Source organism: Lepidochelys olivacea, assembly GCF_965140295.1.
Source record: "Lepidochelys olivacea isolate rLepOli2 genome assembly, chromosome: 11".
NCBI classification, from domain to species: Eukaryota; Metazoa; Chordata; order Testudines; family Cheloniidae; genus Lepidochelys; species Lepidochelys olivacea.
Window position 1 is genome coordinate 9,543,763 of NC_140421.1, and position 13,427 is coordinate 9,557,189.

Sequence of the window (13,427 nt, forward strand, 5' to 3'; positions counted from 1 at the left end):
CAGCTGAGGCTAAAAGAAACCTTTCTGGAAGAATATTTGCTTAATTACAAAAAAAAAAAACAGCCTTTTAGAAGAAGGGGGAAGCGTTTGTAACATGATCAGAATTTTTTTAAAAATTGTCACAAAAGAGAAAGCCATTTCTATGTGTGTTTGGGCTTTTGCAAGGATAGTTTTCTCATGATCAAATTTTTAGGGGAAAACAAGACATTGCAGTGTAGAGATTTACAGAGGTAAATTCCCCCTTGAAAGATACTGTGAATAGAGAGGGTTACAAAGCAGTTTTAATTTTAAGACAACATGGGTTTTAATGGTTTCTGTCCTTTTACCAAAAGCTGCTTAATTTTAATTGCCCAACATATCTAAAAACAGAAATACACTTCACAAAAGTCCTTGTCGTGCACTCCTTTCCCCAACAAAACTCTCATTGGGCCAGATTCTGATCTCAGGCACACTGATAATTCTGCTGATAATTCCACAGTCACTCCATTGAAGATGTATTGAGATCAGTAACCAAGATCAAAAAGTGGCCCACCAACGTCAGTGGGAGTTATGCCTGAATAAGGAGAGCAGGATTGGGCCCTTTGAGGGATACTTAACCTATCAGTTAAGAGTAAATTCTTGAATAATTTAAGTTCGGGGTAAAAAGTGAACAATAAAACTGCCTCATGTAAACCGTAACTGGATTATTCCTTTGTAAACTCTATTTTATTTGGATATGGTAGCAACATGCCAATGAGTCATAATTTATAAATTAGTTCTACATAACAAAGAATGCACTGTATCACATTTGTACATGTAACAAAGAGAACCTGAATTACAATTAAGCTTTGTGAATTTATCTTGAAATAATTAATGACTGTACAGAGTCTTTTCACTGTACTAGTCTTTGGAAACGAGAGTAGCTACTTTTAAATGAGTAGTTAGGAAAGGCCCTGAAGGAACTGTTCACAGTGCCTGGACTAAAATCAGGTCCTTTAGCTTTGTTTTGGATGGCCAGGCTGCAGAGCTGCACATACCTTAGTGCTGTCACCTACTCTGCCTGTTTGCTCCATCCTCAGTACTCAGCAGGATGTTCATATTTGCAAAAGTATGTCGTATGCATGCCTTTGAGTGCAGAGTCTTATAAATGTTTATAGTTCCTGCTCACATATGGAGGAGGCTGGGGACAGTGCAAACAGAGCCACGGTAATAGAAAAATTACCATTCAGCACACCGGGACTATTTTGTAGAATCATCAAGGAATGTGATAATAAATTGAATATTTTTGCAGTCCTCGTTATTGAAGAACAGAATATTAGGGATGAGGAGGACAGAGTCAGAGAAAATAATCTGTTTTTATATTATCAGTTAAGTGCTGGGCCTTCAAAGTATCCCTTGACGTATAACAGAACAGGACAAAATAGAATCCTTCCCATATAGAGTAAGAAATTCAGATATAAACTGTTGCCAGATTCCTGGTTTCTCAATTCCCTTCCAGGTTTCCAAAACCTAACTCATACATCTGTTTGATGAATTAATGGTTCTGATGTCTGAACTCTGATGTTGAACAATACAAGATGAACTATAGACCAACTTGATAATAACACCACCATGCCCAGAAGCCAAGAAAGTTACGAAGGAGATAGAGAGGTGGTGTTATAATAAGTAGGATTATCATGGAGTGAATGAAATTAGGACCCAAAAATACAGACGCCTCAGATAAAAAAATATATAGGGCAGGAACAGGAAGCTTAAGAGTGAACTACGGGTGAAAAGGAAAACTCCCAAACATAATCTACATGAGAAATACACTTACTTGGAACTATGGGGTTCTCTAAAAGTAGGACTGTTCACTCTTGGGTCACATGCTTACATGTAAATCTTGACAGCCTTCACATGGAGGTAGTTTGCACAGGCATCCATTTATCACAAACACTTTCATGAAATGTATTTTTCATCTGTCAGTCTTCTTCCTGGTTTAAGCACCCTAGGCCTAGCACATATTCTCAGTGCGACAGACGTGATCACTACAGAATGAATGATACAGGCAACACATTTTTCTTTATTAATGGATTAAAAACCCTGCATGCAGTATGAGGCATTTGTACTCTTGGATATTACAAATCAAAAGAGAATACTGGGATGTGAGGCCACCCACTAGACACAATATCCAAGCAACCAGAAAACAACAACAACTTATATTCTGATTTCCTGATGTAATGAGTGATATTTAAATACGAGACATTTACGCTGGTGGAGAGAGATATACACAAGGGAAACAGAATGAGCGACTGGAATAGAAGGACCACAGAAAAGAAAAATGACATGAACTCCCAGGGATTTGCCTTGCAGTTCTCCATTGCTGTGAATAGGATCACTTTAGGTATAAGACAAATAGTGGCTGTACAAGATGCCACATTTCAGGGGTTGTCATGATTCAGAGGGGAGTCTGTCTGCAAGAAGAAGTCATCCAGACAGAAAGGTCAGACAGCCAGAAGGGTTGACTTCAGGATCCCATTCCAAAAAAATATGGACCACAACGCAGGCGGCCAGTTGGACAGAAGACAAGTTCCAAAATGAGGGAAAACTAAAGAGCCGGGGGAGACAAAATGATACGGGTGGATGGATGCAGAGAAAGAAAGCGGAATCTGCTATTTTGACTCAGGGGAAGTGGGGCCCTCTTAAAAAGAAAAAAAAAAATCACTTTGGACACCACTGCATCTTATAGGCAGGCCCCCATGCAGGGCGTGGCATGAAGCCTGACCAGCCCAGTAGAATCTCCAAGAGACATGATAACTCACAAGGCACAGTACATCCCATGGGTGTCCATCAAAGAAAGGAAGGCATCCGCTGCTACACCCCTGGCCAATAGGGAAGGGGAAAGAGGCCAGGAAAGGACTATGGCCCTGGTTCTGTGCCCCTTTGGCGGGCTACCGCCACTACCACTACTAGCCACACAAAGTCTTTGCCCTCAGAGGAGCATAAAACCTGCCCTCGTGGATGGCCTCTGCATGGACTATCCCGGGGGTGGCGCAAGAGGAGATGAGCTCCTAGCATCTTCCCTCTCTTGCATACACAACACAGACCAGTCACAATCTGGCCCTAAATTACTTACTCAGAAACCACACAAGTCAGTGGCTGAGCCAAGAATAGGACCCAGGAGTCCTAACTTCCAGGGCTCTAATGGTCTGATTTTTCAACACTAATGAACATCCAAGACAGCTGCAAGAGTTGGGCACATTTGAAAATCAAGCCATTTACTACTAAACACTTCCCTCAAAGCTAAGGCTCCGATTCAGCACAGCAGATAAGCATGTGAATAATGTTAAGCCTATGAGTAAGTCCCACTGTAACTACTCACTTGCTTAACATACTTAAGAACCTTCCTGAATCAGAGCCCGAGAGAGCCTATCAATAAGCGTAGGATGTACTGGATGGGAGGTGCTAGTTGATTAAATGGGCAGCTCTATGACTGGTGAGGGTAAAAAGGATCTGAGACTCTTAAGAAAGTAAAATATAAAATAATTTAACAACCAAAATACAGGGTAATTAATACCTGGGGAAGAGGTTGCAAAGAGGACTGTGCGATCTTAAAGTTTAAGTTTCAAAATATAACTCAATCCAAACAAATGTTATTGCTTTGTCTAGTGTCTAGTTTTTTTAAAGGTCCAATAAAGCTGCAGAGTTTCTACATTTGAGTATTAAACCAATACAAAACTCAAAAAACACCCTGATTCCAATGACAGCACAAAAGAATAGGCTTCAACCATCAACCCGGAAGGAAAGAAAAGACTGACAGATTTGATAGAGTCCTCACACTCCCAAGGAACAAGAACTGATGATTTTTGCAGGGGAGGCATATAAAAGTGACGGGATATAAGTTACACTTTTATAGGAAATTCTCCAAGGCTCCCATAATTTAGTTGAATGCACACAACCCAAGAGTGATTTATGCAAAATAAATTCCCTTCAGATAATAAGGACTGTTTCAAAATAGTCCATGTAACATGATTATCAGCATAAACATGGTAATATCAGAGTTTGTTTCATTTTAACGGACAATACCAGTTTGCAGAATGACAGTAGAATAGTTAACTTCAGTAAGTAAGGGGGCAGCTTGGATTTTAAAAACACTAAACAAAAAAGCACAATATATTTATACAGACATAATAAAAATAGATAACATCAGAGGAGAAGAAATTTTAATTTTGCAAAATATTCACCATAAATAATGTAAAATTTAATGGATCATAATTCAGGATATACTCTTAGAGAGACCTAAGATCATTTCAATAAATCTGAAATATAAATAAATAAGGAGTACTTCTATGTTGACATCTAATATGTTATACACTGAGCACGGGGCTTAAATTTAAAAGATGATGGCTAAAATCCTAGCCCTATTGAAGCCAATGGCAAAAACTCATTTACTTCAACGAGGCTACAACTTCACACAATGAGTTTAGCTGCAACTTCTTATAAGCTCTGTAAAACTATATTATCCTTTTTTTAATGAAAAAATCATTTCTAAGAATTTCTTTTCCCGTGTAAACTTTGGTTAATTTCTGCAAATACTCACAATAGCGGCACTAAGTATAGCTTTGGCTTGTCCACAGAACATATACAGAGAATCATTTCTGCTTTCATTCAAAAGGACAGCTGTGTTTGTGAACATCTCTGGAATAATGCTTGTTCAACTGATTTAAACCGAATTAGAGAGATCACTGGTAAATTTGAAAATAAAAGTGCATACAGAATATTTATACAACAGCCAATGTGTCTCCACATAGACAAAAATATCTGTGAGCAAAATACTTAGCACGTGAATCTAAAATGCAATCTAATAAAAGACTCCAGGATGTATGAGGTGATGCACATAAACCGTTCATCGTGCCATATTTCCCAAAACAGGTCCCAATCCTGCAAGGTGCTGAGTGCCCTCTGACTTCAATCAATTCCCAGAGATTTCAGCCGGAGGGTGTTCAGCATTTCACAGGAGTTGCTCAGCTCCTCGCAGGATTGGGCCATACAGTTGTATTTAAGCGTGAGATTTTTGCAATGGTGGGCTTTCCCCTTCACTTAATTCTTTCTTCATCCTAATTCAGAAATAACAAAGATGATGCCACAATTTCAAACAGAAGGCACGATACACTCTTTTGACCCACTCTGAAAACAGATATCAACAAGGAAAATTAAAATGACGTTTTAAAAACTGAATCACTAATAATGTTTCCTCACATTGAAATTAATTTAATAATTTAAGGATTCAAAAGTGCATGATGGTAAAATGCAGTCATGTAGTTTTCTTGTTAGCATGAATTACCTTCCCTTGGGCAAGCTGGTCGAGATGTCATGTCGGTAAGAATTCTTACCTAGTCCTATTCTGTTGGGGCTTGTCTCTCGGCTGCATCCCTGACTTCGAGGGATCTTGCTGCGTTTCTCTGAGGATGATGGCACTGGTGGGACTCTGGCTGTTCCACTGGTCAGTCCACCGTATGCACTTCCCAACAGCTTGCCAGGGGAACTAGACCGGCTGCCAGCTACAAAGGAACCAGAAGTAAGGAAGCATGATAAATCTTCTGGACAATTCAAGATAGGGATTTTAATCATTTTTAAACAGGGCCTGAAATAAAGAGGGCTCCATCTAAGAGACTGATCCAAAGCCTGCTGAAGTTAAAGTAAGTCTTTCCATGGGCTTTGGCTCAGGCCCTACACAATACACAACTCAACAATTGGGCTTGTATTGTTCAGCCTGTCTGGCCAGTGCATCTAAAGAACAAATTTTTAGATAAAATAATCCAGTGGGGGAAAATTAAGAACCCCATCTCAACAACAGAATTCTAGTAGATTAAGATAAATGACCCAATCATATATAGCCTGTGGATACGTCACCACAGCTGGTCATCACAAACATTTACTTTGTATATGTGTTTGACTGGTTAAAATTAAATTGCTTAGCTGTAAGTTTGCAGCTGGGTGAACTATTTGTAACATATAGTAATATCTGGTCAATTTTGTCTGTTCTTGTCTATTTGAATTGTCCATGAACAGATCACATTTTTCTAGACTCTGATCTGTGCAAACGGCCTACTGACCAAGATTTATTCACACAGAGTATTCAAGCTGTTCATTAGTTAATATTTGAAATCTGAGCTGCATTTGGCATTTCTGACTGGACACATGGTTTCCACGGTATGTTTCTGTTGTCTGGTTGGATCTAAGAAACTCATAGAATCAAGTTTTGGGCGGGAATGCTCATGTTTTCAAACTCCAAGTTTATTCTCCCTGATGTTTGCTTAAAGCTAAGCACAAAGGATTTTAAAAGAACTGGACTTGGGACCCTTTTTGCTTCCTTAGCTGTATAAAGACGACCTTGAAAATATGCGGTAGCTGTGAGCTCTACTGTCAATAAACTTGTTTGCTAGAATATCCAGGGAAAGTACTTCTGAAAGGCATGCAAAGAATCAAACAAGTATAACATTTTGAACAATATTCATGGGTTGTTGTTTTTAAAATATTTTATATATATCCAGCTCTAACCATTTCCATCAGAAGATTAATTCACACAACTAATAATAGATGAGACAGAAATTGATCTGGAGTCTCTAATCTAAAAGTTTACACAACTTTATTAGTTGATAGAAAAATACTTGAAACATCAGAGTTACATTATAAACTTACCTGCCCTTTCCTATTCTCTGCAGGGTGACATTTTGCAAAGATTGAAGCTCTGAAGTCATGTATTGCCCCCCACAACCACCACCACAACATATGGCACTGGGAGCACGCCAAAGCTCTGAACATTTGTGACTGATTTTAAACACATGTACCTCCTCTTTTACACTAATGCAGCACTCTGAAGGCCAAATACTCCTCCAAGTTACACTGGTGTGATTCCACTTCAAAGGGGTTGAACTGATATAGAACAATTTGACATCTAGGGTTTAAATCGCAGGATCTTCTTCGCAATTCCTACAGTAACTTCACAAAGGGGTGCCCTCATTACACAGAACGTATGTTTATCACATTAATTATCATGGAAAAGCTGAAGTGATCACAATACAAATCTGACATTTTGATTTTATTTTAAGAACATGCCTTTTCAACCTCCCACAGTGAATAATGTGGTGGGGGACCCAAGATGTTGAAATAGTTAACAACTGTGAACAAGAGAGCACATGAGAAAGAGACCGTGAGAAACGGAAAATGTTTCTTACCACCAGCAGGATTAGCTGATCTGGATCCTTGTTTATGAGAGCATACCAAAGGACAGGCAAAAAGTGGATTAAAAGACAGTAAGACAATACAGAGTTCAGCATGCATTATGTTATACATAATGTGAACTGATTTATTTACAAACATACACTACTCCTAAGCCTCTGCAAAATACAGTGAGTTAATGTGCTGATAAGTAGCTGGGCCCAACTTGCGTACATTTTTCCACTGCCACTTAATTTCTCTAGGCTCATAAATTTCTTTGAGTGAAGACAATCATCTATGGTGGGCCAAATTCTCCCTGACTTACAGCTGGGCTACTCTGAAAAAGGCAACAGGGTTGCCCAGCACGTGAGTCAGAGGAGAATTTGGCCCTATATCTGTATTACATTTGCACTCTAGAGTGGTTTATTTCATGCAGAGGTTGGCCTAAGAGATGGTGTTCAGATCCGGGTTTGGCTGGCGTTGCGATTTGATGCCAAACTAGGGTTAGGGATCGGGTTTAGATTTGACTGCCTTGAAGCTGCACAAGCCATTCCAGAGAGATTTCAGCACCAAATGGGAGAAGCCTTGAGAGATCAGCTGATCTAGTAAGATTTCCACCATCGTGAACTGAAATCCTTCTTGAGATATTTCAGCTTCATCTGAACCGGAATCAGGAAAAAGGTCATTTCCTGCTTGGACTGGACATGGATCCAAAGCCATTGAGGTGGGTTTGGATCTCTGCATCCAAATCCCAGACTATCACCACCATAGTATGAAGGTGTTCAAGGCCTGAGGTTTTCTGTTTGAAACCATCTCCAATATAATGACTTTAAAACTGTTCCCTCCTCCCTCTAGCCTGACATTCAGTGAAGAAGTGACGCCATGAACAGAGCAGACATTTTTCAGTGAGGCTGCAAAGCAAGACAAGTCCTCATAACAAAGAGTCCTCTTCCCACCTTCCCACACAAACTTAAGATTCCTCAGTCTATGAAGAGGCACTTCCTCTCCTTGGAAACATGCTCCCCATATGCAAACCTTCTGAGTTCTGGGTCAAAATTCTCCTCTCAGATCCATATGGCAGATATTCTGCTCTCCCCTCATGGGGGAATCATGCCATGCAACCGGAACTTCAGAGCCAGGATATGCCATGTGGATCAGAGAGCACATCTTTTCCTCCTAAATCTATGTAGGATTTTACACATTAACTTAGACAGCTCATTCTTAACACATATGGAGATGAGATAATATAAGCAAAAGAAGCTTGGGAGAACAAGAACCCAACAGACAGTAGCAGGCTGGAGATACAAGGAAGGTGTCTCACTAAGTTGTACTTTACAGAAGTCCAATATATATTATCTAGTCTGATATATAGTAACAAACTTTACATGACTGGAATTTTTTGGTTGTGCTGTGCAATGAACAGAAAAACAGCAATTTCTATGCTTAAGTATTTAAATCTCAGGCCCTATTATTTAACGACGACTTGGACCGTGAGCTCTTTGGGGCCGACTGTCTTTCTGTGATATGTGCATGCAGTGCCTAGCACAAGGGGGCCCCATTCTTGGCTGGGGCCCTCAGGCTCTGCCACAATACAAATAAGAGATAATATTAATAAATATAGCTCCTTCCCATCCCTTAAAAGAAAAGCTTCTTACGCTGGGACTGTGAAACTACTTTAGCACGGCTGCGGCCTCGGGTATCGGCAGGCGTTGAGGTAACACTTGTGGCACTTCCAGAGCTTTGCCTCCTCGTACGGATCCGACCTGGGGAATGCAAAGAAAAGTGGAATGTTAGCAGCTTGGCCCAAGGGGAAACTTTGCTGTGGCTTCTAACTTGCTGTCTGTTCTATATTGAATTTTTTTTTTGCAAAAGTAACGATAAGAAATGAATTCCCTGGAGTGGCACTTGCAGTTTAAAACGCAATCAAAATTGTTTTTGACAAGAAGGAACAAAGTTGCTAATATGGGCATAACAGGTGCACCCAGAAAATCTCACATTTGGGCACCAATGCTTTCGTACCCCTATCTACGCTTGCAAACAAGCATGCCTCAGTGACAGATTTTGCTAACACCACCTGGCCATATGTATTTGTCTCAGGTGTGCCCATTATGCTCATGTTGGAAAAGTCATCTCTAAGAGTTACCCCTGGTGTATATAAATTCAGCATATTTACCCCCCAAGTTAGTGCAGCTTTAATTGTAATGGAGAGTCCCATGCAATGCAATCAACGCTGTGCGAGAAATCCTGTACCTGCCCTTTATTTTTTTAAGCAAAGAATTGGTATAAAGTTTCTTGTTCAGAGTCCTTTTTATTTCTCCCTCACAGAAATTTTAGCTGGAAAAGACCCATTAGTTTGTTCAGTGCATGTCCCTGCTTGGTCAGGGCTGTTCCCGACAGTATGTTCTTTCCAATGCTTGGACACAATTATGAGTCTTTAGTTGCTAGAAAAGGAATGATGATTAAGACCAACAAAAAGAAAACCTCTGTCCGTACTTTTCAACACCTCCGTTCTCAGCCAAACTTGAAACAGTCCTGGGACTGATGCCAGTACCAACACTGCATTCAGAGAACAAGTTCAAGTTTCAGGCATGATAATCAGAGGAAATAAAGAGGCATGTAAAAGATTACACATTCTGGACAATGTCATCCACCGATCACATAAATCTGTCGCCACTGTTGTTGGTATCGAACATTTACATGGTACCATAAATGTAACTGGGGCATTACAAACACCGATAGATGCACACTTCCTGCCCTGAAGAGCTCACACTTCCTATGAGACAAGACCAATGCACACAGGACAAGACAGAGGTCGGTAGTTTGGGATTGACTGAACAGACTGACAGCTATGTTTTTTCTGTCAGAGCTCTCAGAACACTGGTAACATGGCTGGAAAACACTTCTGATAAGCCTGCCAGACAGTATTTCTAACAGGAAACTTCAGTTTCAGAGGAAAAACAAACATAAGAACAGGTTCACATTTGGAGATGAGAAGTGAGAAACATGGGTTGAATCTGAATTTAGAATACATGTATTTTCAGTGTCCTGTTTTAAAAACAATAGCTAAGTAGGCTTCGGAATTTACAGAGATTTTCCCATTGAAAAAATATTTCTAGACTTGGCACAGTAGAAATGCTGGGCCAGATTCTCTACAGCATTGCAGCCCCTAAGCACTGCTCAGGAAAAGGGGCCAATATACAATCACCACTGCCCAGAAGAGAGTTCCTTTTGGTGGGTGTAAATATAGTGATCCGGGTCTGTATCTGCTGCCTTGCTCCCCATCTAGCACAGGAGGGGGATGCATCAGCGGGGAGTAGGGGACATGGCAGAACGCTGCTGTGCTATCCCTATCCCGGTGTAAGTTCCATTAAAGACCGAACGTCAGTGGTGGAACTGGCAGCAGCTCAGAGCATCACATGGCTGGGACTAGCCCCAGCTCCCTGTCACTTCCTCTGCACCCAGGAGAGCTCCAGCACAAGAGAATATCTAGCCCCATATGTTCCCTGCCTCAATGTGGTAAATTCTATGCTGACTTACATCCCACTGATTTTGGTGGGTTTGCACAATTTGTGCAAAATTTGGCATGCAGGCTGTGCTCTATTTCTAGACTTCAGTGGCAGCAGCAGTACTGTGTGTGAAGAAAAGAAAGAGTGAGGGTGACACAGGCCCATATCGTATCTTTGGAGGTGACAACTCCATACAAGAGTTTAATCTGTTCTATCTTATCCTTCAAACTTTTTGAGATACCGATGGAAAGGACTGAGAACTGTACAAAGTACCGGATGGCAACTGTGCTGATAAGCTGAAATTCAACGCCTAAACTGTAACGGATTTCACAGGGAAATAGCATCAGTAACCTGTATGTGCTAGAGGTCAGCCTGCCCTGACAGTACGGATAAGATGGAAGGAGTCTGACATTTTCCTTTTGCGTGCACTCCCCCACTTTTTTCAGTTCAAGGTCCCAGAATTTTTCTGTTCCTCCTGTGTCTGATAAAATAAGAAATTGATTTCTTAAACAGCAGAAGGAAATCGGAACTAACTGTAATAAACAATTGTTCTACATTTATAAAACACAAGGCTAAACTCCAAGACATCAAGATGTTCCTGCGGAAGAACCAAGATATCATTTTTCTTTTTAAATGCCAGCCCCATTAAGTAGGAGGGAAAGAGTTAGAGGAACAGAACACAAATGTCAAAATAAATCAGTGCATGTTTGTTTCCAGCCATGCTAATAAAGCATTCAGGCCCAATCCAATGCCTTTTGAAGTTAATGATAAGACTTCCCTGGGCTTTGAATCAGGGCTTCTAAGTAAAAGTCTGCCTTCTGTTTTGCTTGGCAGATCTCAACACTGATATCTGGTCTTTCTACCATGCACAAAATTCTTGCTGAATTCAGTGGGGGTTCCTCACATGTTGGGGGAGAGATATCAACACTGAGAATGGCCACCTTGATCTGAGAGCAGAGTTTTATCCTTATTTTAGTAATAGGACTTAAATTTTCTCATCCTCTTAAACAGGCACTGTATTTGTAACTGAGCATGTAACTGTATTGAAAGACAAGCAGATGTCCCATCACCATGCAAGTGAGATTGCGGTTACCTAATCCACAAACGTGTGGCATTCTCCCCATTTCCATATGCTTGCCTGACATGGTGCAAGCCCAGCAACTGATGAGAACTAAATTAATTTCAAGCATTGCAGAGTTGTGACTCCAAGCATAACACGATGCTATCCCATCTTTGTTCCATGATACTGTGCCATTATATGAAAGCACTGAAAACTCATCTCCCATTGATACATAATGATGATATAAGGGTAGATATATCATACCGTTATGATAACAGGTCACTCTGGGATTATTTTGTCCCAGACCATTTCTATTGAATCATATGAAATGGCAGAAAACTTAACACAGAGGTTGCCCAGTGATGGCTTGTGCCCTTCTGGAACAATGAGTTCAGCAAAATTCAAACATCTGAAAACTGGGAAATACAGAGTGAAGTGAAAGACTCATGCAACCTTAACTCTGGAGCTGACAATGGCCCTGGGAATTACCTCCACGCACTCTAGCTGCATTCACTGTGTTATGTATCACTGCATTCAATGGTGGAAGAAGAAGTTGGCACAGCTTGGAAGAGCTGTGCTTGTGACATGAGACGATCTCGCTCTGAGTCCCCACAGGTGATTATCAAAAGAAAGAGGTACCAGTGTGCCTTGCGGTTCCAGTCTGCATCATTTCAGTACAGAATTGTGTAGGTCTTGTCAGTAGCAGGGCCCTGGGGGCTTCTTGCCATGGGTGTTGTCAGTAGTGAGGTGGGATATAAGAGCAGTCTGTGGATTCAATGATGGGTATGGGAAAGTTTAGGTTTAAGTGCTATCCTGTGAGCTAGTGTGAAGGGGTTAGGAAAGGGTATAAAGCAGTAGTTACATTTTACAAGGGTGGTATTCTGTCTGGGGAGCAGGCTGACCATTCGAACACAGGGCAAGTGCAGGTAGTACCAGTCCATTAGTGAAAAGACCAAGTGGGAGTGTGCATGTTAGTGGGGCACCACCCAAAGAGAGCAGAGTTAAGGTTCTGGGGGCATTTCCCTTAACTCTGTACTTCCTGGTTTTCAGAAATGTGAGTTGAAGAGGAGCAGGGTCCCCAAGATCCCGGAAAGCACAGTGGGCAGGGACAGGGGTTCAGAGCACTGCAGAGGGGTAGGGCTCCCCCAGATCCCAACATACACACGGAAGGGGTGAATTCAGGGCTAGCAAACCCCTCCATTCCTAAACTCCCATCTTCCTCTGCTACCCGTCACATTCTCCAACCCCTTGTATCTTCTCCTCCCCCAACCCCTACTCTCTTCCCCCTTACCTAAGCCCTCCAAACCCTTCCCTCCCCTTCCACACATTGCCATTTATCCCCCTCACAATGCCCCCATCCTTTGCTGCAGACCCAGACCTATCTTCCTCTACTACCGCCTACCCTTGCCCCCCAATCACCCTTTCCCTCACAGTCAGTATTCATGTGTGCAATTTATTTTCTTTTCAAAAAATAGTTTCAGCACCTTCTGAATATTTTGCTATACTCAGATTACGTTTCTGAAAAATAAAATATAATAATAAACTAACTAACAAAACAAACCCAAACGCCTTGACATAGGCAGATTTTCCCCTAAAGTTTACAGTTCATTCTCAGATTTCTGCCCAGAGTGGCTTTCAGAATTCAAACTTGCTAGAATCTGTGAATTTAACAAAATGCAGGT

The 13,427-nt window shown here is 41.1% G+C and overlaps 1 protein-coding gene across 1 annotated transcript in view; it reads right to left on the reverse strand.

The window, feature by feature from the left end:
- Window positions 1-13,427, reverse strand: part of CLASP1 (cytoplasmic linker associated protein 1) — a 266,679-nt gene that overhangs the window by 91,406 nt on the left and 161,846 nt on the right. Inside the window, exons 20-22 of the mRNA XM_084643407.1 lie at window positions 8,835-8,942; window positions 7,197-7,223; window positions 5,352-5,519 (exon numbers count right to left, since the gene is read on the reverse strand). Of these exons, the coding sequence (XP_084499533.1) occupies window positions 5,352-5,519; window positions 7,197-7,223; window positions 8,835-8,942 (303 nt within the window). The remainder of the gene's footprint in view (window positions 1-5,351; window positions 5,520-7,196; window positions 7,224-8,834; window positions 8,943-13,427) is intronic.